The sequence below is a fragment of the Centruroides vittatus genome, unplaced genomic scaffold (assembly GCF_030686945.1).
Source record: "Centruroides vittatus isolate TY-2023 unplaced genomic scaffold, ASM3068694v2 scaffold_2906, whole genome shotgun sequence".
In the NCBI taxonomy this organism is placed as follows: Eukaryota; Metazoa; Arthropoda; class Arachnida; order Scorpiones; family Buthidae; genus Centruroides; species Centruroides vittatus.
The window spans coordinates 205,080-232,553 of record NW_027122695.1 but is presented as its reverse complement, the minus strand read 5'-3'; the positions used below and the strand labels follow the sequence as shown (position 1 = coordinate 232,553).

Here is a 27,474-nt window from a genome sequence, read left to right as displayed (position 1 = left end):
TTTAGTTCCCACAGGACGGAAAGAGTTTAAAAAAGCCTGTCGCTGGATTCTTTGAAACCCGCATTTAGAGGCATTGATTTGAAGCGAGGATCTCAAAGTACGGCTGTGTTGCTTCTAGACAATTAAAACATGTCGCCATTTAAAAAAAGAAAAAAATTTGTTGCGTTAAACGATTCGAACTAAAATCAGAGAGAGTAAGCAATATTTACTTAAAACAGTGGTCTCGTTTTCTCGGAAAATTCAAAACTTCGATTACTACGTAACTGCTTTCTAAAATAAACGATATATGTAATGTATTTTATTAATTTTTAATAAAGTTCTATTATTATTATTATCTTTTTCATTTACATACAGCATTTACTGTATGTGTATTTGTAATATTAAATTGCTCAGGCCCGGCGCTATTGTCAGAATTAGAAATATGGCTCTCCTCTTTAAAAGTTTGGGGACCTCTGACTTGGAGGCTTGTTTAGCGGCATTTTCCACTGATTTAGGCCAGGAACACACATGCGTAAAATTCGGCGTAAAATCCAGTATAAAACAAAAGGCGAGAAATTTTTCTGACATTTTGGCTGAAACAGAACTGAAAAAAGAGTAGAGCGTGTCTCTACTTTTTATGCTGTAGAATTGTTACGTCAAAATTACTCCAATAAAGAGAAATTTTCTGTGTGACGTCAAAGTAAACACGTGGTTTTTATTCTAACTATGGCGGCAATGAGGGTTAACCCTATAATTGTGACGGTCTCGAAAAAACGAAAAATAAATTAAATAGAGGGGTTTTTTGAATTTGTTCGACCACATCAGTGTCATTTATAAAGACATTGTATTTAAACAACGTTTATGGATGGCTGTAGGTGTAAAATTTCAAATAACAGGTAGGTTTAATGGAATCGATATATAGGCCTAGTATTTAGATCACACGTTCTTTATTTAAATTCGGAATACAAGTGTATTGATTTAAATTTTCTATATTATAGCAGAGGAAGCGGAGAAAAAATGGAAGGTACTGTACAAAGGGTGCACAATTTTACGCATGTGTGTTCCTGGCCTTAGAATATTCGCGTTTTTTACCGGATGCTCGCCATCTGGTGTTTAAAAACAAAACTATTTTATCTGGGTCGTTTGAATGTTCCTTGTGTATTGTCAGCAGTAGACATGAATAGTAAAAGGAAAGTAAAGCTTTCTGTTGTGTTCCAAATTGTGTTCGAAATAAGTTTTCATGTATTCCCACATGAAAAACGGATGATTTTTTGTAAATCAGAATTTGGAGAATTTCAGAAATGTAACTGACGGAAAGAATTGGCAAAAAAGTTAAGAAATATATGGTAGTATGTTTGAAACATTTTACTCCTGAAGATTATATTTTGTCATGTAAGCAGTGGTGATATTCGAAATAGTTAACAAACGATTTGCTAGCAGAAAATTTTTCCCTGACCATCACCGACAAACGAAAGGAAGTTTTGGCTAGAAATAAATACAACACCTTTTCGAGAAAACGTAACGAGCCCTGGGCGAAGACCATGTAACAATAGTATATTAGTGCTGTCGACCTTTTTTTTTTTCTTTTAGGCAGAGAAATTTTTTACCCCGAATGGCACTGCTGATAATAGACAGATGCCATCATCTCTCGAAATACAGTATCCTTTTTATTTCGCTGTCCATAGCCCGACACGTCTTCCACAGCCATCTTGTATTATCTCGCACGCGTGGGTTTGTGGGATCTCTCTCATGACTGGATCTAGTTACTAGAACTCTCTTGAATCGATCGCAATTAAACCTCGTTTCGGTCGACATTGAAACGGTCGAGACAGTCCCCGACCTTGCTCACAATCTAGATTGAAATGCTCGGTGCGAACACGGTATAAGGTTCTAGTTTAGTAGTATTACAGAGTATAATACGTATATTTTAATATATTTTTTAAAAGAAACAAAACCACTGAGAAATGTTACGTGTGTTTAACAAGGTTTGGAAAACTGAAAATTTTAACAACGGGTTCGGCCGAACCTGTGCGAACCCGCTGAATATCACCACTGCATATAAGTATGCTATCATGTTTTTATAAATATGTTTAGAATATTGTAATTCGATAGTATTAAAAAATCAAACTGAAGAAGATTGCATAGAGTGTAAATATAAAGTAATTTAGTATTTGTATTCGTTTTTAACCTATACTATAGGATTATCTTTAATAAAATGTAATTCTATTCAAATCGTGAAATAATGCTTATTTAAATTTTAGCATATGCATATGAAAGAAGACAAAGAAAACTGCCGTACCAAGTTCACTTTTGCCTGTAGACGCATAAGTACAACATTTGTACGAAAACATATTCTAAAAGAATTAAAAGTTTTCAAAAACAACGTATCAAACAGAAGAAACTTCCCGTGCAAATTGATTTTGAAATTACTGTTGAAACACTTTTAATGTTATGCAATTCTAATTCCGATAAAAATTTAAAATATCACAGATCCTAATCCGTGGTATTTTCAATCATACTTAGAGGTATTTTGGCGGTAACGTTTTACCGAAAACTGGCAACACTTAAACATTGACAGAAGTGGAGTATTTGTGATTGGATAAAAACAAAAGGAGCTTCTGCTACTACAAACCGTCGCTACTCGATCTTTCTATTCTGATATAAATTAAATTTAATTATTCAAGTTGGCTGGTAAATATTTTATATTAATTTCACTAGCAATAAATAACATTAATTAACATTTATTTTTATTGATAGTTTTTGAAAGTTTAGATTCGAATTAGGTTCGATTAAGTTACCGAAACACAGTACCTCTATGGATTGCATTGTTTACTTCTAACTGTGTATGCTGTCTTAACACTACAAATGATTAATTTCGATTATGGACTTCTCAAAGAGTAAGTATTTAAAGTTTATTTAAATATTTAAATAATGTTGCAGCTATAATTCACGTGTTTTGGTAAAATTAGCATAGACAACACTCGTACCCTTCAGTATTTATGAATATGCTATTCGGTTATGAGCTGTTGATAAAACTATGCTGTTTATGCATTAAATTATTCTTTCTAAGTTAAATTCATAATTTTATATGATTTCTGCACCTAAGTTTACACTCTAAAATGAAATTATTTATTAGAAGTTTTGAATAAAATTTTTAAAATTAATTATTAAAATATTCCACGAAATTATCACCAGGTGGCGATACTTATCTCGATGCCAGATTCGTTTAGATATTAATAAATTTATTAGCCCAATTATAAAATTTAAATTTGGAGTTATGTGCATAGCGATCCGAGTGTAGTGCTGGGAACTGAAATAATTTTAAATTTTCGTACTTTGTATTTAAGTTTACTCCACTCTATTCTAGTTTATAAGGAATCGCACATCCCAACATGGCGTCAAAATGATGCCATGGTGGGATGTGCGACTCGTTATAACGTGGGCAACCGTTAATATTTCTGCTTGTTTTTATATAACGTCTGTCACAGCTACAGTCTGTTTCAAAATTGTAAACACACCCAACTTTTTTCAATAATAAAAACATTAACAATATTAATGGTTTTATTATATTGGTATGCTGTTTACAACATCAATTCAAACATTTTCTGAAATTTTTAGAGCTATCTGACAATTACAAAAAAAAAATTATCACAGATATAAATACAGGTGCATAAAAAATGATTTGTAGGTCTACCATTTGATTTAATTAATTCAAATACTCTATCAGGCATACATTTTACTAGTTTTTGAAGTTGTTCTTGTTTAATATTTTCCAACATCTCTCTCCCACAAAATGACTTATCTTGCAATGTTTTAATGACTAAGAACATATTTTATATAAAACAGATTTTGGTCACGGTTTCAGATTCTTGTCAAAAGGCTGCAAATTGAGCAGATATAATAATTCACTACAAATAAGACTGAAGAATAAATTTCTAAAAATTTATTGATAATGTAATAGAACATTTTCAGCTTGAATAGAGATTCAAATTAAGGACATATAAAAAGCTAGCCATTTCTAACAAAACTGGGATGTGTTGCCAAGATTTTCTTGAATTATCATTATTAATAAAGCTATCATAATTTAATGTTTATTACTTATTAAATTATGTTTTCCAATGGAAAAATTATTTACAAATTACTCCAGTCACTTCACAATTAATCAATGGAGGAACTGATTAATGTGATTAACTATTAGCAAATGAGTACACCTGTATTAGTTACAACAATTTTTTTTGTGTTAAACTTGCCCGTGATCTTTGAATTTGTGTACTTTCATTTCTTTCATCTTCCCATTAATTAAATAACTAGCTCTCTAGAGATTTGTAGTATTGTCATATACGGAGAGATGTTACCTTTAAAAAACGGTTTTATTTGTGTCTAAAAAATACACTAATAGAATGTGGTTGCTGCCAGTTTAAACTTCGTGTTTACAACTAAACATGACAGGGAATGGTGCTACCACACCATGACACACTACTATATTTTAACTGTTCCTTTGTGTATGTGCACAGCACCTTCACAAAGTAACCATGTAAATCAAGAAGGATAGCAGTAGGCCATGATTTTATAATTATAATGTCTTTGAATGAAATTGAATCATCATCCCAATCCTATGGATTGGGAAGCTTGCATTCATTATAACAGACCTTTATCTAAATAATGTCTTTGAGTTTCCAGTTCCAGATGTTTTGGATAATGATGCTTCAATTTACATTAATGAAGTAAAATTGAGAGATCGCTAACATGTTCTTAAATGAAAATGCTACGGCTCTTTGGGTTTGTCTTTTGCTTTCACTCTTTAGGGTTTGTTTTGAACATAGTCAATAATTTCTTTTAATATTTGAAAACTGACTTGTGTTTCCCTCTCTAATCTCTGATAAGTAATAACCTAGCTCAGTGGTGGAGAACCATTTTAATCAGAAGATCATTTCTATTTTAGAAGGATCCAGTAAGACCATATGCTTTGTAGAGATTATATCAGTGTATATTGTATTCAGTATATGTTCAATATCCCAGATGTCTTATAATAAAGATAAATGATGAAAATGTCTTCTTATTATTAGTTTGTACACTTCTTAATTAATTTATTTGAAAAGCGAAGGAAACAACTGCTCAAAAATTTATTTTGATGTTATGCCATTTTAGATTATATTGGGTTATACCAGAAGCTGCAAAAGGCTACAGCTTCTGCACCTCTGACCTGACTATTTAAGCTCTTGCTTCAAAATCCTGTGTGTGAAACTAATTTGAATAGATTGTCAGTTTAAAATGGCAATTGATTATGTAAAAAATTGGTAATAAGGATCTATAGACATCTTGAAGCCCAATGTTTTTAATGATAAGATAAGCAATTGCCATAATAAGTAACCATGGATGGTTATATCTAAAATTAAATATGTTTGGAAGTGAAGGATCAGACAGAGGTCTGGGTACTGTAAACTGGCAACTCATCTGCAAAGTAAGCAGGAGTTGTGGGTTTCAGACACCCTCCAGGCCAATTCTTTTATTCTAGAATATTCTAAATTAGTAAATATTAATTTAATTATAATTTTTAAATTTAATAAGAGATGGATCTAATGCTTATTTAGAATTTAATTATTAACAGTAGCAGTGAAGTAGTCCAATTCATTACGGTGATCATTTTGCTTATTAGTAATCAGTTATTATAATACAGGGTCATTTAAAATCATTACCTCCATTTTAATTACTGTAATTATGTTAATTATTCTCCAAGAAGAATGAAACATACACCAATCAATAGAGTAACCATTTGAGTTTAATCTCCTGTCTGCATTTGAACATCTCATCATCTACTGCCTCTAGGAAATACCATAAACAGAAATGATGACTCCATCACAAAGAATGCATTTTGCAATTTGCAAAGTCAGAACTGCTTGTTGTCATGCAGCACAAGTAATCCGCAGGAATCATAGACTCGGGGCTGTCAAGAGAGTAGTGACAACAGATATCCTGTAGTAAACATAGGAAGAATTTGAGTATTGGTTGAATGCTTAACACGTGATGTGAAATGTACACATTGAGAAATTGTAATGGACAAATGTGAAACTTGTATGATTTTCCAATATATTAATGTACTGTACATTACAATATTCTCTGATAATAATTAACACAATTACACTAATTTAAAATGGCAGAATTCTTTTCGGAAGATATTATAATAATTGAATATTGATTTATATTTAATTTTTTCTTCCTACAGATATTGATGGAAATAAATTCAATGTTCGAAGGAAATCGGATCGGAATAATAACGTCGGCATTAGACGGATGCCCAAATGTGAAGATTATAAAGGTGTTGGTTTAGAAAACAGACAGTATGATTGTGTTGATGTGGAAGATGAACAAAACAATTTTGTAAATGTAGATGAAGAATACGACTACTACATAAAAGTTGAAGACGATCAATACAATTTTGTCAAAGTGGAAGATGTACAGTATAAGGTCGAAGATGAACGATACAATGTCGTCAATGTCGAAGATGATCAAAGTATTGTCGAAGTACACTACGACACTGCCAAAATGGAAAATGATCAAGATAATATAGTCCAAGAGGAAGATGAGCCATATGATATCGTATATGATCATCATAGAATAATCGGATTGGAGGATAAATATAATAGTATTGAAATTGAAGAATATAATAATATTCAAGCTGATGACTTGGTGAGTAAAAGTAATACAACTATTTTTCAGACTACAGGCTCATTATCAATTTTCCAGCATCTGATGGTCTTGCACCTTGTTTAATTTAGACAGTTACGAGAGGTTTGATTGTAAATTGTACAGGTGAGGGTAAAGCCAAAAACACTGAGATCTAAAAGGTTCATTTTGTATTCCACAAGAAATTGCTTTGGAAGTCTGATGCCTTTAAAGAATAATAACAGTTTTCTAAGGACCCCTGGCAGATGTCACCAGAGCTCATTAAAGGAAATGTAGATGAACTAGTCTGTTTAACTGAAGATCTGCACACTCACATTGAGATGCAGAGAAGTCTTGCAGCGGATTCATAAAAGTGGCAAAGACCTAGAGGGAAAGTTTGAATTGGATTAAATATAACACACTACAATGTTAAATGTAGACTCATGTCCACCTACACTATATCTTCAACAAACACTTCCCAAGTATTGATGCTGTTTCTAGATAAATTGGAAAGGACTTTTTTATTCAAAAAGTCCTTTTCAATTTATCATGAGTATAAAATAGCAATCCAACTACTGTTTAAGACAAAGGAGTCATGGACATTAATAATTCTAAGCTTGCATAAGATATACAGTACGTAACATTGCTCCATTAATCAGATTGTTTGCTTATCCACCAGCTTTAAATAAATATAGGGCTTCTCCAATAAACCTAGACCTTATCTAGAATCCATTGTCAATGCCATAGCATTTTGTTTATTCAGTGTAGAGTCAGTGCTCTCTAACATACTGCCAAAGCATTCTCTATATTGATGCTATGAAATAAAACTCTTTTCCTTAGTAAGTTTGATAATATATATATATATATATATATACATATATCTGCCATATCCATTTATTTTACCTGTGATTTTCTTTACCTTGCAATTAATGCATACAAAAAGAAGCTTAATAACAGTAAATATGCTGCGGTGTTTGCAGTTATTACATTTCTCTTCCTAATACTACGTTTGCACACTATCCACGACTCACTTCGATCTCGATTTACCTACAATCTGGATTGTGACTGTCGCTAGTCGAACGTCATGCTGTTCACACAGGCAGTCCGCTTGAGAACAACTCGGCTATTACACACAATGATAAAACTGACATAACTATGTGGTAAGTCACGAACACCAACAAACAAAATGGAAGTTTTGGTTAGAAATAAATACAGTACTTTTTTTTGCCATATATGTAATAATAGACAGATGTCATTGTCTCTCCAAATACAGTATCTTTTTTATTTCTCTGTCGATAGCTCGACGTGTGTTCTGCAGCTATCTTGTATTTTCTCGCACACGTGGGATTGTGGGATCTCTCTTATGACTGGATCTAGTTTCAAGAACTCTCTTGAGGCGATCGCAATTGAACCTCGTTTCAGTTGAGATTGAAACAGTCGAGGGAGGTCGCACCAGGGCATAGTCGCCGACCTTGGTCACAATCTAGATTGAAATGCTCGGTGCGAACGGGGTATAAGTAAGGTCTGCAGGCGAGTTTTGAAACCAAGGAGGTAGTAACATGGGTATGTATGTTGTGTATATACAGGGTGTTCATAATTAAAGTTCACATGGGAATGGGTTAGGATGTATTGTTGAGTTATAATTATCTGATCTCTCACTCATAGTCCAGTAAAACCATCAGTGTGACAGGCTTTGGAACCAAGCATACTGGAAAATTGATTAACCTGTTTTAGGTTAAATTTATGATACTTAGTTATAAAATTATATTAAAGTACAATATAGGATTTTATCAAACACAATAAATTATTATGTTGTAGACACATACATCCTCTCTAGAGTCTACCAAGATTTGCAGATTGCAAGTCTAGCAGTCTGGAAATCTTGGGGAATACCAGAGAGTTGGTTTTAATAAAATTTTGAATATAAATGTTTTATTTTTTCATTAAAGAATATTTGTTTTTATAATACACTGTAAACCCAATATCACACATATGATGGGGTCTAAAAATTTGGTACACATTATAATTAAGTTTGCATTATACTACATACTTTGCTCCATTGATAAGGAAGATGTGATGATTTCTTTATTCTATAGAATTTTTGCATGCTGGAAGAAATAATTTTGTAGAAATACGATTTGTATCCAAATTTGAGAGATACAGTGGGAGTTGAGTTAACTTTTTACTACATGATTTATAATCTTGCATTGTTTACTATCCAACTAATTCTCATATGATTGTTTTCATTAATTAAAACAGTGGTTCTCAACCTTTCTGAGGCCATGGAACACCATTCACATACTGAAAATTGCTCATTATACAGGGGCATTACTATCAATATATTCAAAAATTGAAGAAAAATTCCATGTTTATGATTTTCACAAAATACTGAATCAATAAACTTGTATTGAATAAATTATAAACATGTAATTATCTACAAATAACACAATCTGTAGTACATTAGAATAAATCTGCAATAAAAACTTTAAAATCTCTTTTCATGGAACACTAGGCAAGTTTGCAGAATGCGTTTTCTATAGAACATCAGTTGAGAACTACTGCGTTAAAAGTTCAGGTTAAAGAGATTGTACTAAGCTAAGTGCAACAAAACCAAACTTTTGTTACAGGTTTTACTATACAATATACAATAATGTACCCTATGAACCGATGACCACTGTGCGATGAAAAAGAAACAAAAGAAAAATTCACAACTAACGTTTTCGAACTCCCTCCCCTGAGTTCTTCAGGTGTAAATGAATGTCTGATGAAATGTTAAAGCTTTTGGAATACGAACATTCGATGAATCGTTTGAATCAGACGCACTAAAAATATTTAAACATCGTGTCGTGCATGTGCATTTGGATGCCAAGCAAAGCTCAACACTTGAAGGTTAGTGTCAATCAGCACCTGCCAGGCTACCGACAAAACCAACCTTTAAGTGTTAAGCTTTGTTTGGCATCCAAATGCGCATGCATGTCTGATTTTAATGATTCATTGAATGTTTGTATTCCAAAAGCTTTAACATTTCATCAGACATTCATTTACACCTGAAGAAGAACTCGGGAGTTCAAAAATGTTAGTTATGAATTTTTCTTTTGTTTGTTTTTTCATCGCACACCGATCATCAGTTTATAGGGTACGTTATTGACTATACTCCGGTGTTGTGTGTTGTTATTTAATACAGCATACAGTCAGTAGTAAAGGTGAAAGCTGAATGTCTTCAATGAAAGCTGTTCAACACATCACAAAAATGAGTTCTAGGTAGGGCCAGATTTAATCCTTTTGTAGCCATACACACAGGCTACAATGCACATTGGCATATGTTAGCTTTGACTATTTACAATGTAATCTATCTGATGTAATTAGATTATTTAAATCATTTTATTTATTTATTTAATATGACTTAATAATTAATTATAAATATTGCAATATTTGGAATTATTTACATTTTTGTGGAATTTTTACACTATGCCTGTCGATTTTGCCATCCCTTGAAATCTGTGACTATAGACTCGGGCCTGTTGCCAATTTAGAAATCTGGTCCTCCCCTTAGGACTGTTTTGACAAGTGGTACGGCTGTTGGCAGAAATATACAGTTACGAAAGGAGTTGCTTTCGAAGGTGGTGCAATGTAAGCATTTTTTCTTTGTGTGACAAAATTTGCCGAAAGATCAGTTCATTTTAAACTCTTCCTCATATTTAGAAAAGGAACCACACACAAGCAACCTAACTCTCTGTTTGTGCATTATTAATGTCTTTGCTAATCTAATCAGAGCCATAACTATGGGGGTTATGAAGGGGCTAAGCTTTCTCAGCTTAGTCAGCAGTGTCTATATACAGTATATGTAATATATACTTTTGCTTTTATCACGTAAGCCTAGACTACCATTATTATTAGTTTTTTTGTGTGGACTGTAGCCAATAGGACACAGGCTGTGTTGTACTCTTATTGTTCCACTCACATGCCCGTTTTTGTTCAAGTTTTTAATGCTTTAGGGACAAAGAACTAGATTTTATCACTTTAGTATAACACTTTTATTTAGCACATGTCTTCTTTTACACACAAAGGAAAAAAGGGGTCAGCTACAACAAAGGGTTCTGTTTTTATACATAGAACCAGAGCGCCATCTGTGGGGAAATACCCACAACACAAATAGCAGAATTAAAGAACATTAAAATTACCTAGATCACAACAGTAACAATGATAATAATAACAGTAGCAACAACAACAACAATAATAATTATTATTCCCCTTTTTTACTATCTTAACACTTTCCCCTAATTTTAGAGTTTTTTAATTCTTCAGTTGACTATTGCTGATATTTGTGTCTCAAATTTAGTCTTACCAAGGGGTTTAGTGAGTGCATCTGCAATCTGAGCTTCAGTGGGACAAAACTTCACATCCACCTCACCACTCAGAAACTTTTCATGAATGAAGTGATAGCGTACATCAATGTGCTTGCTGCGTCTGTTTATTATTCCAGTCTTTATTAAATGGATTGAGCTCTGATTATCTATGTTTAATTCAACTTTTACTTCCCTGCATATAAGTTCTTGGATGAGGGATTTTAGGTATAGCACTTCTTTGCAGCAGTCTGCAGCTGCAATGTACTCAGCTTCCGTGGATGATAATGCAACAATAGGTTGACGCCTTGAGCACCAGCTGATTGGTCCTCCTGCATACATTACTACAAATCCAGTAGTGCTTCTTCTTGTTTCATCATCTCCAGCATAATCAGCATCACAAAAGGCTTTAATTGTTTCTGCATCATGTTCTCGATTATATTGTATTCCCTTTTCTGTTGTCCCTATCAAATATTTCATTATTCTTTTTAAAGCAATTACATCTTCCTTTGTGGGATTTTCAATGTATCTACTTGCTATGTTAACTGAATGAGCAATGTCAGGACGTGTTCTGGTAGCAAGATAGAGCAAACTTCCAACAGCTTCTCTGTATGGGAACTTCTTTTCTGGTTCTATGCCTCTATCAATATTTTTCAATCCTGGAGTGTTCACTATTTTTGCATTTTCCATGTTGAATTTTTCCAGTGTTGTTTTTAAGTATTTGGTCTGAGTCAGTCTTATTCCATGTTCATTTTTATGTATTTCCATTCCCAGAAAGGTTGTTGGATCATCGTCTTTTTTAATTTCAAATTCTTCTTCAAGACTTTTCACTAGGTCTCTTAACTCAGAGATGTCTTTTCCTATTACTATTCCATCATCAACATATATTGCTAATATAATAGAACCATTGTTATTCTTAAAGATGCATTTTTCTGTAGTTATTGGCATCAATCCTTTAGTTTTCATAACTGAGGTAAATTTTCTGTTCCAAGTTACAGGTGCTTGTTTGAGACCATACAATGCTTTGTTCAACTTGCAGATCTTTCCTCGTTCATTATAGCCTTGAGGTACTTTCATAAATACCTCTTCACGAATTTCACCATACAGGAAAGCAGTCTTGACATCAAATTTGATCATTGAGTAATTTTTCTGGGCTGCTAATGCAAAGATAACTCTGAGAGAGCTCGCATTCACTACAGGACTAAATATTTCTTCAATATCTAGAGTGTTCTTTTGCTCACACCCTCGAACTACTAACCTTGCTTTGTATCGTCCATCTTCTTTTTGTCTAAATATCCATTTGTTTGTTAAGATTCGTTTTCCTTTGGCTTCATTTTCATTAACTAGTTCCCAAGTATTGTTTTTATTTAGCGATTCCTTTTCTTCCTTGATTGCTGCAATCCATTTTTCTTTTTCATCTCCAGCAATTGCTTCTTGATACGTCATCAGAACATAATCATGATACTTGCTGGGAATTTTTCTTACTCTTTTTGTCTTGCTCTCTTCAACTTCTATTTGTTCAGGGATTTCCTCTTCAATTTCATCATCTTCTGTCGGTTCTTGCGTTTCCTGCACTTCCTCTGTATCTTGTCCTTCTTTATTTTCTGCTTCCTCCCTTAATCTTATGTACACCTCTTTATTTTTTTCTTCGGCTCTTTCTCTTCTGTGTTCATTAAACACTACATCTCTAGCAATAATTACTTTCTCTTTCTCTGGATCCCACAGACGGAAACCATTTGGAGCATATCCTATGAAAATCAGTCTTTTACTCCTAGACTCGAGTTTTTTTATGTGTCCTAGCACTTTGGCGTAAGCTTCACAACCAAATACTTTTATGTTTGACACATCTGGCCTTCTTTTATACCATTTTTCAGCAGGTGTCACTTCTACTGTGTCTGAATGGCAACGATTAAGAAGATAAGCTGAGCTTCTAACAGCCTCTCCCCAGAGCCTCTCTTCAGCCCCTGATTCATACAGTAGTGCTCTGGCTTTCTCCATAATCGTTCGATTGAGCCTTTCCGATTTTCCATTCTGTTGAGGGGTATGGGGAATGCTGTAGTCAAGGACAATTCCTTTGTTTTTGCACCAATTCTTAAACTCATTACTGGAGTATTCTCCTCCATTGTCACATCTCAATTTTGACACTTTTAGATTTTGAAGAGCTTCTGCTTCCAGTACAAATTCTTTAATGTATTCAGAGGCTTCAAATTTGTTTTTTAGTAGATATATCACTGCATAATGGGTGTAGTCATCCATAATCGTTAAGAAGTATTTCTTTTCATCCCATGTTTCTGGTTCTACAGGGCCACACACATCAGTATGCAGGATTTGCAGAGCTCGTTCTGCCCTTTGTCTTTCCTTAACAAAAGGTAGTCGCGTTTGTTTGGCTTTGATGCAAGTTTGGCATGTATGATCCAGTTCCTCGCAATCTCTCCCTGATATGTTCATTCCATTGACTAGGTTAATCGTTTTCTTTATGCTGCTAATTCCAGGATGTCCCAATCTTGCATGCCAAAGTTGAGCTTCAGTTTTTTTTGGTATACTTCTGTTACTGTTTGCTTTAGTCTTGCTTTGGACTATCATAGAGCTATCCTTACTTGTCGTTTTTAGGGCAACTGTGTAAAGTCCATTTTCCTGCTTTACACCTTCACAGATAATATCATCATCTTTTGTGATGATAACTTTATCTTTAGTAAATGTGACTTCACCATCATTTTCAGTGACAGCATTAACTGACAACAAGTCTGCACATAAATCAGGCACATATAATGTCTTTTCGAGTATAAAGTCTTCACCTTCAATTCTTCCTACTCCATATGCCTTCATTGATTCACAGTCCTTTGCTACCATCACACTTTGTGTATTTCTGGAAAAACCTTCCAACAAAGAGATGTCATTTGTCATGTGTGTTGTACAACCTGAATCAACCACAAATTCTTTATCTCTTAGGATTCTATTTGACTGTGCTAAGAAGGACACTTTCTCTTGGCTACTTCTTCTGTTGAATGTATTATGATCAATTTTAGGTCTAAAATAACAGTCCTCTTCAGCATGGTTGTTCTTCTTACACACACCACACCACTTAGATCTTGCCCTGAAGTAACAGTCTTTGTCAGTGTGGTTACCTTTTTTACATATTTTGCATGTTATTTGTGATCTGGTTTTGTTAGGACAATTTATCACTTGGTGGCCTTTAGCATTACAAATAAAACATCCTTTCTGCGAGAGAGGTCGTCGTTTCGGGCAGGATTGAGAGAGATGAGATATACTTTTGCAGACAAAGCATCTTTTTTCTGTTGATTTGAAGGCAACAGCATCTAAAATTTCATTATGTTTTAATTTCTTTTCTTCTGCCATCAATCTTGCTGTTAAATTTGTCAGGGTTCTTTCTTCAGATGGGGTCGATTCCCAGGCTGTTCCAAAGTATTTGAAATGGTCCGGCAATGTTGATAAAATTTTTGAAACTATCATTTGATCATCTATTTGCTGATTTACAGACTTTAATCTAAAAGCAAGATTTTCAAGATTGCTTATATGTAAAGCGATATCAGTTCCTCTTTCATAAGTATATGAGAAGAATTGTTGCATGAGCTGGCACTTCTCTTGTTCAGTGTCTCTACCGAACAATAAACACAGTTTCTCAAACATCTCTTTTGCTGTGGAACAGTTTATGATATGCATAAGTAGTTTTTTACTAATTGTAGTAATTATAATCTTCTGAGCACTTGCATCTTTTTTCAACCAATTTGACTTTTCTTCAAGTTTTTGATCTTCAAATTTTACATCCCCTGATACTATACTGTAGAGCCCATTTGCTTTAAACAAAATAGTTATTTGGAATTTCCATACCTGGAAGTCAGAAACATCAGCCAGCTTTTCAATGTGTGTAATGTCTTCAACATTCATGCTTGCTCCTGCCATTTCTTTTTTCAATTATTTTACTTTTTCTTTTTCTTCCTTCTTCCTTTCTTTCCTTTTTTTTTCTTCAGCAAGAGAAACCTGGGCCCATAACCTGTTCAAGTTTTTAATGCTTTAGGGACAAAGAACTAGATTTTATCACTTTAGTATAACACTTTTATTTAGCACATGTCTTCTTTTACACACAAAGGAAAAAAGGGGTCAGCTACAACAAAGGGTTCTGTTTTTATACATAGAACCAGAGCGCCATCTGTGGGGAAATACCCACAACACAAATAGCAGAATTAAAGAACATTAAAATTACCTAGATCACAACAGTAACAATGATAATAATAACAGTAGCAACAACAACAACAATAATAATTATTATTCCCCTTTTTTACTATCTTAACAGTTTTGGCCTAAGCATACTATTCTATTCTACTGCAAATTGTACATATATTTGCTTCAAAAATACACTTCTATTTTTAACTATGTATATACTGAAATTAACTATGTATATAATACTGAAACATACAAACATGGAAGAATATCTTTCATGTTTGTATGTTTCAGTATTGTCTAGTGTGTTTATATTAGTTGTATGCATGTATTTAAACTTTTATGTACATTTATTTAGTTTTGTAAACACTTTTCTGTAAACAAGTTTGTTATTTAGTTTTGTTTCTGTTTATGTGCTGTTGTTTTCCCTACATTTTATGCTTCTACATTGATGTACTGTTATACAATAAATCTTGAATCATGCTCCTTCTTCTTTCCCAATTGTGCTATGCAGTATTCCAGCTCTCCCACTGGTGTGTTCAACTCTAACCTCGTCTTCGAGACAAAAACAAATAAAAAACAATTTCTACAATTCCGAGATCCAAACACCAAGTGCATTTACACTAAAAAACCTTTCATTATGATGACAATCCAGAACAAATATGTTTGAAAAGCTCAGAAAATTGGCTTATCATTATTACATATTTGGTGACATCACATTTACCTCTACTTTCTTTTCCCCTCCTTTAATTGCATCAGCTTTCTGAAAACTAAATCAATAGTAATTAGTGATATGCAAAGAAAGATCAGGAAGTAGAGGAAATCATCATAAGATCTTGCATTACAGGAGGCTCCTATGATGCATTAACATCTCTGTTAGGGTCTTAAGTACATAATAAAAAAATGGGCGTCTGAGTACATCTATTTTTATCAACTCTGATCCACAGCTCCATTTAAAACAGAAAAGGCAAATTTTATAAATTGCATGGATCTAAGTGACAAGCAGCTAAGTGAACATGCCAATGGTATAGTTCTTTTTCATATAAAACGAACCGTACCATTGGTAGCTTAGTGGATGTTTATCACTTAGAAACACAGCAGGTCTAGCTTAAATTATGACAGATTATTCTCTGTGCCAATTTGATGAGAAAACTCAAAGGATAATACAAAATTTTAAATTTGCAAGTTTTGTATTATCCTATAACTGCTTCTTCAACTCTTATTGGTTACTGATATATAGAGAAATAGGCTACTGATTGTTTCAAATTTCTTGAATATTTTTATTCTGCATTAAAATATAATAAACCAAAACATTTACTATTTTATAGTTCAAATTAAGCTGCGTTCAGACAGGCATGCATAACGTAACACGGGTGGTTAAATGTGATGCTGTTATATGCCGGGAAGCCATTTCGGAGGCAATGTTGTTAATTGAAATCAATCCGAAGTTGATTTTAATGGGAGAAATCTCATGTTCAGCCAATCAAAATTGTTTCATAATTCTGTGTGTGCACGGGAAATATACTGTTGTGCAAAACAATACACTCAAATAAATCATGTATCAAAACAGCAAGTCAATTCACTTAATAAAGTGAGTTGACTTGCTGTTTTGATACAAGATTTGTTGACAAAATCCTATTCACAAATAGGGACATTTGATACCACAAAAGTGTCAATACTGGTATCAAGAGTAGTTTTAAAGTATCAATACCAGTATCGGTACTGTTATTGATATCAACCAGTATTTGCATCAGGTATCAAAACTGGAAATCTTGCTGGCTGTTGCTGTTCAGTCTGTGGCTTGATTTTGAAACATTTTGTGTAGTTGAAACATTTAATTTTAACATAACTAACTAGAATAAAGTATATAATTTATTATTAACAAATTATTAAAACTCGTTTCTAATATAAATTAAGTATTACCAGTACTGTATCAGTTGATTTGAGATTTTAATCTATTTCCAAGTTTTTCAAATATTTAGCAAGTTATTTATAAATAATAATCTGAACTCTGAGCTATAGATTCTGAAAATGAAATTCATTGTAATAAATTTACAGATATTTGGTCATTAATATTTACTATACAGGGTGGGCCAGCGAAAACGAAACAGCAGAGTGTTCGTGTTCGTCCAAGCAAATCGCTCGGACAGGTCGATTTTACTCTCGAGGGGACATCTTTTGCAATAAAGTTTTTGGGATTCTGAATATTAACTAAACAAACATTTTTTTCAAAATAAATGTTTGTTTAGTTAATACAAAATAAATGAGTTTTTAGAATTTATTGTTGTCTGTTGTATTCAGAATCACAAAAACTTTATTTAAAAAGATGTCCCCTCGAGAGTAAAATCGATCTGTCCGAGCAATTTGCTTGGACGAACACGAACACTCTGCCGTTTCGTTTTCGCTGGCCCACCCTGTATAAGTTTTACTTAAACCAAAGATATTATAAGGTTTGGTTTTGGATTAAGCTGCAAAATCCAATTTCAATTGGATCCTACCCGTCTGTGAAAAATTGAATGATACCCAAGGAAAAGTATCAATATTGATATCGGACCAAAAGTATCAAGTACAAAAAGCACTTGGTATTGAAAGTATCAATAAGGTATTGGTATCAGGATGTCCCTATTAGCGAGGTTGAGGCCGAAGTTTTAAATGCGAAAACGTGTACGACAGACGTTCGGCGTCACTTTCTTGTAAGCCTAGAAGTTTGACAATGGCGTTTGGAATGTCGAGCACGATTCCACTGACTTTCCAAACACCACTGTCAAACTTCTAGGCTTACAGGAAAGCGGCACTGAATGTCTGACATACACGTTTTCGCGTTTAAAACTTCGGCCTCAACCTCACTATTCACATACACTTAAATTTCAACAAGTTGAAATTTAACCAATGAGTGTAATGCCTGACTTGTTTGATACAACAAAACTCTCAGCTCTCTATATGATATTACAAACATTCCCTCTGTGTTACTATTTTCAGATTCATAACTTAAACTGAATGAAAAAGTTGATGATATTTATCTGTTGATAATGTATACTGAAATATGAAGTTTCAGTCTGTGAAAGCAGCACACAAACACTGAGTTGATGTTTCAAGAATGCTGAATACAGAGAATCGACCAAAATACCACAACTGATTTACAGTTCATTGTATTGACTCACTCACTCATTAACCAAGACTAACATGAATGACAGGAAGAAAAAATGAAGGAAAGCATTTTAAAAGATAAAAACCTAATTATCGAAATAGAAAAAAGATCCCATTTCGTACAGTTTTAGAGAAAAGAATTATAAAACTGTTGATGCTTGATTGGCTAACTGTAAAACTTTATGTTCATACAGGTACATTATGTAACAATGAAGAGATGCAACCTCAACATGATGTAACATAAAGCCACATATAGACTGAAATTAGAAGTTTGCTAATGGTTCGGGAGCTGCTCACAAAACATCTTTACCAAAAATATTTCTGCATTTGAGAACGGCCGTCGCGCTTGATCCTTACGCGGCTTAATTGCCAGTCTGAACACAGTTTTACATTTATATTAAAGATAACATAAACTACTTACATTATAACAAAAATTTCTTTTAAATTTTCAGGTTACTCAAGAAATGGACTCGCCAGACGAAATTGTAGTCGGAAGTACTTTTTCAACATTTTTTACATTTTCTAACGCATTTAAGAATTGGTGTAAGAAATACTATCATCCAATGAGAACTCAAAATTCAGTTAAGACACACGACGGAAACACCGACTATCCCTACTCCTACATAGTATACACATGCATTCATTGTGGCAAAGCTCGCCGTCGAAGCAGAAACCTACGAAGAAACCAGAAATTTTTAGGTTGTGAGTGCCCCGTTAAAGTGTCGGTATCATTAATTCGCAAACCGGTTCTTATGTACCGAATAAGTGCCGTTATGTCACAACATAAAAATCATCCCTGCGGACCAGAGTATTTTAGTTTATATCCGAAATTACGTTTGTTACATCGTTACGAACAAATCAAATGTAAGGATCTCATGAAGTGTGATGTTTCCACTAGAGATTGGAAGCAACACTTCTGGGACGAGACAGGCAAATGCTTTGATAGTTCCGATATCGAGAATTTGAGACAAAAATACGAGTCGATGATCGATAGCGATGACATGAATATTTAGTTATTGATAACTGCTTTTATTTTGGCAGATAAATTCTTTTAGAAATTGATTTGAAATTTTGAAAATACTCAAAATGATTAAAAGACGTCTAAGTGGTTTTTATGGATGAAATGTATAAATCAAACATATTTACATTCATTTTGTGTATATTTCAACTGCATGCAAGACGTATGGTTTCACCATTTTATCTAATATTATATTATTCAATAAGAAATTAGTTAAGCATTTTGCTGTATTTTTGTGGTACATTTAAAAAAAAAAACTTTAACAAGCAATTTCTTTAAATTGAAAATGTACGAAAGAAAAATGTATGAAGTTTGCCTAATTGCTAAGGATTTAAATAAAAAGTTTTACTACTAAATACTTTATCTTAAATTTTTATTACTTTGCAAGAACATTTTAGTACATTAGTACAATTCCTAATGTATTAGAACTTGTTAGTTTCTCCTATAAGAGATATGTAAATTTTTCTTATATAAAATGTTCCCATTTAAGAAAATTTTCTACTTATAATTAGACTGAAATCCTTGAAATCCTGGAAAATTGATTTGCTTAAAAAGTTCTCAACTGCATTCTATCATAAATTTTCTACAGTGAAACATCACTAACTAACTTGTAAGTTCAACTGCATTAACACTAGGTTATGTTAATTCGTAGCTGTCTAGGCACAGTATGTAGGGTTTTCTGTATAATAGTTGTCTTAAGTTGAAATTGTCAGTACTTTTAACTCTAATCTATTTTACTATTATACCCTCCACTGTTTGATAGGTCTGTGATCTTCATTTCTTCTTTATTCTGTATGAATATATATTCATTTAGTACACAGGAGGATAGATGATACATTGCCCCTTAAAGTGGCTGCAGAGTACCAAGCACATTAAGACAAAGGAAGGAAGATACATCCTGCACTGGGAAACAGTAGTAGCTACCTAGTTCATGTCTGCCGCTTGCATAAACCACTTCACGTAGAGCGGAGAAAAACAATAACTAGTATAGCTTCGAACTTATACTATCTTGATTTCTAAAGAATGAGAACATTCATGTTCTAGAATATTTTTAAAGTGGAAATGCCCTACTATTGTTCTCAAAGAAATTTTTTTTTTTTTAAACACACAGAGTATGTCCCTCGGAGCGTGAAATTTGTCCCTCATTTCAGACCACGATTGACAGACATGCTATCATTACTTTAATATTTATTTTTTATCTGTTAATTATTTATAAATAATAAAGATGGAGACAATTTTTTATTTTCAATAGATGTATCGAAAATACAAAATTGTCTTCAATCCAAAACCAGTTTTCACTTAGGAGAGAAGCTTTTATTTCAAGCTGCTAATACATCATCAAACGTTAAATTTAACATTGGAGTTAGCAGAGAATACTGAAATGTTACAGTAAATTGATTAATCAATTTACAAATATAACCCGTTTAGCTATGTTGCATGGTTGTCGTACATTCCATGTTAAATATTCTACTTATATGACATATTTCATATTTCAATCAAGAGGTTTAGGATAAGGTAAATTGTTTGTTATGTTTAAACATAAATTATACAAACTTTCAATTAAACTTATGAAAAGTTATACGAGAAGTTCTATTTTCACATCAATTAGTACAACCGATGTTGATGCAACTCGGCACGTTTTCTATAAAAACTAACTTAAAACTTTATTCTCAGAGTTATATGCAGAGTTTTGGTTGCAACAAGATGGCAGAATAGACTCTATCTTTATTTCATTTGAATCCATCAAGAACAATGCAATATCAGCTCTAATGATCAAGAAACACCTCTCACCCATGGAGGAAAGAGATATTTCCTCTATGGGTGAGAGATGTTTCTTGATCATTACTTATTTCACTTAGTTGTTTAATATTCTATGGTATTTAATTTTAGAAAAACTGCAATGCACTTTATCTTCTGCACAATATAAATTTTGATCAACTAGTTTATTCTAGTAATTTTAAATTTGTTTAGTAATTCCACCAGTTTATTACTACAACTATTACTAAATGTAGGAGTCAATATTTTATTTATTCATTTACTGTGATGTTATTTTGTATGCAGATAAATAAAATGGCAACAATTTCTACTGCAAAATCACAAGACAAAAAGAAAACTGTTGTTTGTTCAGAGTGCAACAAACAATTTACTTTAAAGAAAAATTTATATGCCCATCAGAGAAAAATACATAAATTTATAGAAGACAGGGATCCGGCTATTAAGAAAATAAAAGGAAATGAAGTTTGTTCGTCGTGTGACAAAACCTTTGCTAGCAAATCAACTCTTCGACGCCATGTTGAAAATATTCACAGAGTTAACGGTATGAAAATTAAGAGAGAATATAAGCGACGGCTGATATGCCCCGTAGAGAATTGTTCTCAAAAATTTTACCACAATCATTTACTACGAGAACATCTGACCAATGTTCATAACATTGAGCTGCTGCTAAAAGAAATAAAATTTAATTCAAAAAATGGTATGGCATGTTGTTAATTTAATAATTGAGATTCTTTTGCTTATAAATAAATCATTTTTCTGATAGAGTTTGAAAGCTGGAAGCGCAAAACTGAATCAAGAAGTTCGTCGTCGTACGTCTTGCATACATCTATGAACACACTCTCTGATGGTACACAAAAGAAATTTTATAACTGCCATCGTTCGCATCACTACAGGAAATTTGGGCAAAATATTAGGTCCTTGAAGAGTTCGGGATCAAATAAAATTGGTACAGCGTGCCCTTCCAGAATAGAAGTACTGGAAAATCAGAACAGCATCGCAGTCAAATTTTGGAAAACACATGTTGGCCATTCTATAGATATAGAACGCATTTACTTGAGTAAGGAAACAAGAATGGAAATTGCACGTATGTATTTTGCTTTTTTAAGTTATATTACGAGCTTAGAATAATTTGCATAATGATTTCATATTCATAATAATTGCAGGTAAGCTTAAAGATGGAGTTTCGTTTCAAAATATATTGGATGAAATTCGAAATTTGGGCATTGATGACGAAGGGCTGCAGCGACTTCGTCTCTTGAAAAGAAGAGATTTGCATAACATTGCCAGGAATTTCAACATTGCTGTAGCTAGGTCTTGAATTTGATATGGTTAACCAAATTTTACTTTTATATCACTATTGTAACAATAACAATAAATTCTATTAAATGTTAGCAGAGTCTGAATATATTAATCTTGATTTGTGCAAAGATTTGTTTAAATATTAAAACTATGCAGGATAAGTCAAAAGTTCCTTGTATCCATTTCTTTTCAAAAGGGTCTAAAGGTATAGGGTGTTTATAATTAAAGTTCACATTTCAAAAAGATATAACCTTGGGACCTACTCAGCAGAATGATTTTATACTTCACAAGACCTAGCTACCGTAATATTTTGAAACTAATTTTTTATTTTTAAGTCTTGGAATTTACTTAAAAATAAAAAATTAGTTTCAAAATTTTCGCTAGGGTGGTAAATGGCACTGCAACACCGTCACGGCCATCTCAAAATGTCTCAAAATTTGTGATGCATACGGTGTGCAGTGTTGTTACACATGAGTATGCTTGACATATTAGCCTCAAAAATACAGTGCTGTCGTCGAATGTGCAATTTGGAAATTTCAGCAAGTTGCCGACAATGGAGACCATCATATTGATCCTTCTCTTGCATATTCATCTAGTGTACTATGTACCGGTACATCATACGTTTTGTGACGTTTTGAGCTTTTTTTTTTTTTTTTAATTCTTTCCGCCCTGTGGGCACTAAGAGGGCCCCTAATTGCAAGCTTATTATGGGTTTGGCCAGGCCCACAATGGAACGGCCGGGTGGTGAGGGACGGGGATCGACAGACCACCCCCCAAAAAATTACTGGGGATTTTTCGACCTGTCCGGATTCGATCCCGGGTCCCCCAGGGTGGCAGGCTGCTAACCTTGACTGCTCGGCCATCTGACCTCAAAATTTGGTTAAGTGCCGGCTAAGTAGGTGGCAGTGCCTTAACAATATTTGTGTTGAGGCCCAGAGGCCATTCTGTCCATATCAAGGGGAATGCTAACCGTCTCTTCTTTTTTTCAATACATTTTGAGCTAGTCACTATGGTGTTGCAGTACCATTTATCAACCTAGCGGGTATTTATGTAACTAACTTTTTGCTTCAAATAAAATTTCATCATCACAAAGTCTCTGTGTGAAGTATGAAGTCATTCTGCTGATTAGTTCCCGAGTTTTATCTTTTTGAATTGTGAACTTTAATTTGACGTACAGGGTGTTTATAATTAATGTAGTTGCGTAGGAAGTCGTGAAAGAAAAATTGGACGTAAACTTTTTGTTGCCTTGAAATCATATTCAATACCATTCGTGTAAGTTTAATGAGCAGAAGTGCATCAAAAGTTCCGTTGACAAAGTTAAAGATCACCATTTAATTACTCTAAAACCGTTTTATGCATTCAAATAAATACGTATTTTTATTATTTCATCCATAAATTTTTTACGATAAAAATAAAAAATATGAAAATTTTGCTGGTATTTCTGAGCAAGACCAACAATAAAGCTCAGAAAACGACGATACTTTGTAAAAAGAAAACGCCCTTCAAAGGAACCAATATGGCGACTGCGGCAGTCGCCATATTGGTTCCTTTGAAGTAGTGTGTGGAAAAGTTTACTAAAATTAACATTAACGTATAATACACTACGTCTAATAATGATTGTTTGTTAATAATTGTTAATGTTCCAATTTGAAAATATCGTAGGCAAAATTCCTACTGTCTTTCTTCCCTTATCTATTTGTCCTCCTTTGATAATCTCGAGAACGGAGTTAGATAAAAGTCGAGACCAATATGGAAAGCTTAAGGGCAGAAGGCCCCGATTAACTATAGACGTGATTTCAATTCATAAAGTTCCCGCTGAAAGGAGTTAGATGACCGGAACGACTCCATTGCTAACTGGAAAAGTATGATTTACAAGGGCAAGACATTACTAGTTTGAGGTGGAGAGCGTATATTTTAAATATATTAAGAATGTGATTAAAATTTGTAATCCGGCATCACGATAAATAATTGCTCGTTAACTTTTGGAACCTAATCGTACGCTTTGCACTGGTCCTTTGTTTCGTACAATACGGAACTTTTAAGGAACCTAACTACGTGTTATACGAGGAATACCTGCGGCCACATAAGGTGGGGATTTTATTGAATTCCGTATATTATTAGAGCTTGTAAAATGGCAAAACTCATAAATTTGAGAGTAGAGATGAATTTTATCATTATTATTATTATTTTAAACTGTAAATGCTAATAGCGAGTAAAATCTTCACGAAGTCTGACCTCATTCGAGATATGGCACATGACTCCCTCTTTTCGTGTTTTCTTTAAACTCTTTTCGCCCTGCAGGTATTAAACGGGCCTCTTTTTGTAAGCCCATTATAGGTTCGGCCAGGCTCATATGGGGCGGCCGGGAGGTGAGGGACGGGGCCCGACAACCGAACGGACCACTCTCCGAAAAATTCCCTGGAATTTTTCGACCTGACCGGATTCGAGCCCGGGTTCCCACAGCGGTAGGCTGCCATCCTGGCCGCTCGGCCATCGGCCTCCCCCTCTGTCACGCTATATACGTATATCAGAGCCAGGAAAGTAAAATTAGTGCTGGATTATAAAGGATTTTAATTTTATTTGTCAATTATAATTACACTAGACGATATTTAAAGATGGTTTTAATTTCTGACAACTGATTTAAATCCTAATTTTTTTCAAAAAGTATTAGACAAAAATGCTAGGTGGTGTTGATTTAATGGCCCCGAGAAATGTCACGTGACACGCTTCGTAAGCGTCCGCCTCCTGTGTGCCGCTCCGCGACGAAAACCAGCTTAAGCAACGGCGTCTGCGAAAAGTGTATATTCGTCAAGTATTCCTACCATTTTTTGTTTATAGCGTATTTCATATGTGTCATTTCCGAAAAATTATACGTGTTTAGAAATTTTGCAGTCAAATTAGTCCAGAATCGATTAATTTTATGGAAGAAAACCTCTCTGGCTGTACTCCCATGTGCCCACATAAGCTCCGCCTATCGACGGATTGTTTGTGTATACTCTCCCCGCGTTTCTTTATGCAGCGAAATGACGTCACGAGCAGTGTTGGCCAATTAGAAACCAGTTTCAGTGTGTTCGCTATAAAGCGCTTCTCGAGCCGGTGTATAGAGAAATGCGGCGTCTGTGATCGGGTTGACATACGTGAGTGCGAACACGTGGTCGGCGATCGGATTATTTGGGAAAGAAATGCCAAAAAGTTGTTGCGCAGTGAGTTGTCATAATCGGAATACGATGAGAAACAAAAATGTGAATCTTCACGTGTTTCCTATTAAAGAAGAAAAGCGAAATAAACGGATTAATGCTGTGAAAAGAATCAACGAAGATGGTTCGAAGTGGCTTCCCACAAAATATATCTATTTGTGTAACGAACATTTTATTTCAGATAATTTCGTAAGTTTTAATTCCTCAACACCAAAGTTGAGTTAATGTAAGATTTGATTCTTGTACTATATTCGGAGGCGGTGATCATGACCACCAGAGGGCGAGCATCCGGTGAAAAACGCGCTCGCCCTCTGGTGTTTAAAAATAAAACTAATTTATCTGGGTCGTTTGATTGTCCTGTATTGTTATCAGTAAAGATGACAAGTAAAAGGAAAAGTAAAGCTTTCTGTTGTGTTCCAAATTGTAATTCCAAAGCCATGCGTGATCCCGATATAAGTTTTCATGTATTCCCACATGAAAAACAGATGATTTTTCGTAAATCAGAATTCGGAGAATCTCAGAAATGTAGCCGACGGAAAGAGTGGATTCGACTGCTAAGAATTGGCAAAAAAGTTACGAAATATATGGTAGTATGTTCGAAACATTTTACTGTTGAAGATTATATTTTGTCATGTAAGTATGCTATCATGTTTTTATAAATATGTTTAGAATATTGGGTTAATGTTATCTATGGTTTCAAAATGGCGGCTCGTCTCTGATTCCAGCAAATAGGAGAAGAGAAACAGTGGAGACGCACGTTCTAACCTATTGTAATAATTTGGTTGCTGATAATTATGATAATTTATTAGAATAGGTTAGGTTAGGTTAGAACATGCATCCCCACTGTTCCCTGTCTTCTTATTGCTGGAATCAGAGACAAGCCGCCATCTTTGCTACCTAAGGTAACATTAACCAAAAATCAAACCGAAAAAGATTGCATAGATTCTAAATATAAAGTAATTTAATATTTGTATTCGTTTTTAAACTATACTATAGGATTATCTTGAATAAACTGTAATTCTATTCAAATTGTGAAATAATTCTTATTTAAATTTTAGCATATGCATGTAAAAGAAGACAATTAAAGAAAACTGCCGTACCAAGTTTACTTTTGCCGGAGAGCGGTATTTGTACAAAAACATGTTCTAAAAGAATTAAAAGAAATAAGTTTTCAGAAACGACATATCAAACAGAAGAAACTTTCCATGCAATTGAGTCAGAAATTGGTGATGGAGAAGCTGCAGAAACATTTTTAATGTTATGCAATTCTAATTCTGATAAAAATTTAAAATGTCACGGATCAGTCGGCATACAAATATCCACCGCAGAATTTTTGGCAAACATACGTAATTTCGTTAAGACGGAATCCCAACTAAATTCCAATTCCATTACTGGTATACCTACTTTTAAACTATTTAATGCTATTGTTAAACTTTTTAGTGATGTATGTAAAACAAAACACAATAAACGACTTCTAATAACACTGTAGTGCGTAACACAGAGACACAGACTAAAACCTGTCACAGTGTTGTATACGATAGGGATCCAACTAACGTATACAACACTATGAAAACAAAACAAATCAGTAATACTAATTTTTCTTTTGAAGATAAACTTTTTATGGTTTTAATCAAAATGAAATTAAATATTTCTTTTTCTGTTATATCTTTATTTTTTCATTGTTCTGTAACAACTGTAAGTAGATATTTTAGAATATTTTACTTGGGTGTGAAAATCCTTGCTTTGGTACTTAAGTCTGCAATTGTTTGGCCATCAAAAAGAAATATTTTAGAAAATATGCCGAAATGTTTCAACGAGTTTCGTAATGTAAGAGTAATTTTGGACCGCTTGGAAATTAGAGTGCAGAGACTGA

General features: G+C 33.7%; 1 protein-coding gene, 1 long non-coding RNA gene and 1 other non-coding gene across 3 annotated transcripts; 2 read left to right on the top strand and 1 right to left on the bottom strand.

The window, feature by feature from the left end:
- The first annotated feature begins 1,124 nt into the window (after positions 1 to 1,124).
- Positions 1,125 to 26,966, top strand: LOC136987938 (uncharacterized). The gene is made up of 3 exons (XR_010882703.1): positions 1,125 to 1,149; positions 25,979 to 26,234; positions 26,660 to 26,966. It is a non-coding gene; the product is annotated as an uncharacterized lncRNA (long non-coding RNA).
- On the top strand, positions 2,562 to 22,496 carry LOC136987937 (zinc finger protein 800-like). The gene is made up of 6 exons (XM_067285707.1): positions 2,562 to 2,670; positions 2,737 to 2,876; positions 6,203 to 6,666; positions 21,391 to 21,802; positions 21,869 to 22,189; positions 22,269 to 22,496. The coding sequence occupies exons 2-6, from the start codon at positions 2,861 to 2,863 to the stop codon at positions 22,421 to 22,423; spliced, it is 1,368 nt and encodes a 455-aa protein (XP_067141808.1). The 5' UTR covers positions 2,562 to 2,670; positions 2,737 to 2,860; the 3' UTR covers positions 22,424 to 22,496.
- On the bottom strand, positions 23,276 to 23,396 carry LOC136987940 (U6atac minor spliceosomal RNA). The gene has a single exon (XR_010882705.1). It is a non-coding gene; the product is annotated as a U6atac minor spliceosomal RNA (small nuclear RNA).
- Positions 26,967 to 27,474: the final 508 nt, after the last annotated feature.

Excerpts from the sequence above, each read along its gene's own strand:
- LOC136987937 (XM_067285707.1), top strand. Across the intron at positions 21,803-21,868 it reads AAAATTTAATTCAAAAAATG|AGTTTGAAAGCTGGAAGCGC; the intron begins GTATGGCATGTT and ends TTTTTCTGATAG. Across the intron at positions 22,190-22,268 it reads AACAAGAATGGAAATTGCAC|GTAAGCTTAAAGATGGAGTT; the intron begins GTATGTATTTTG and ends TAATAATTGCAG.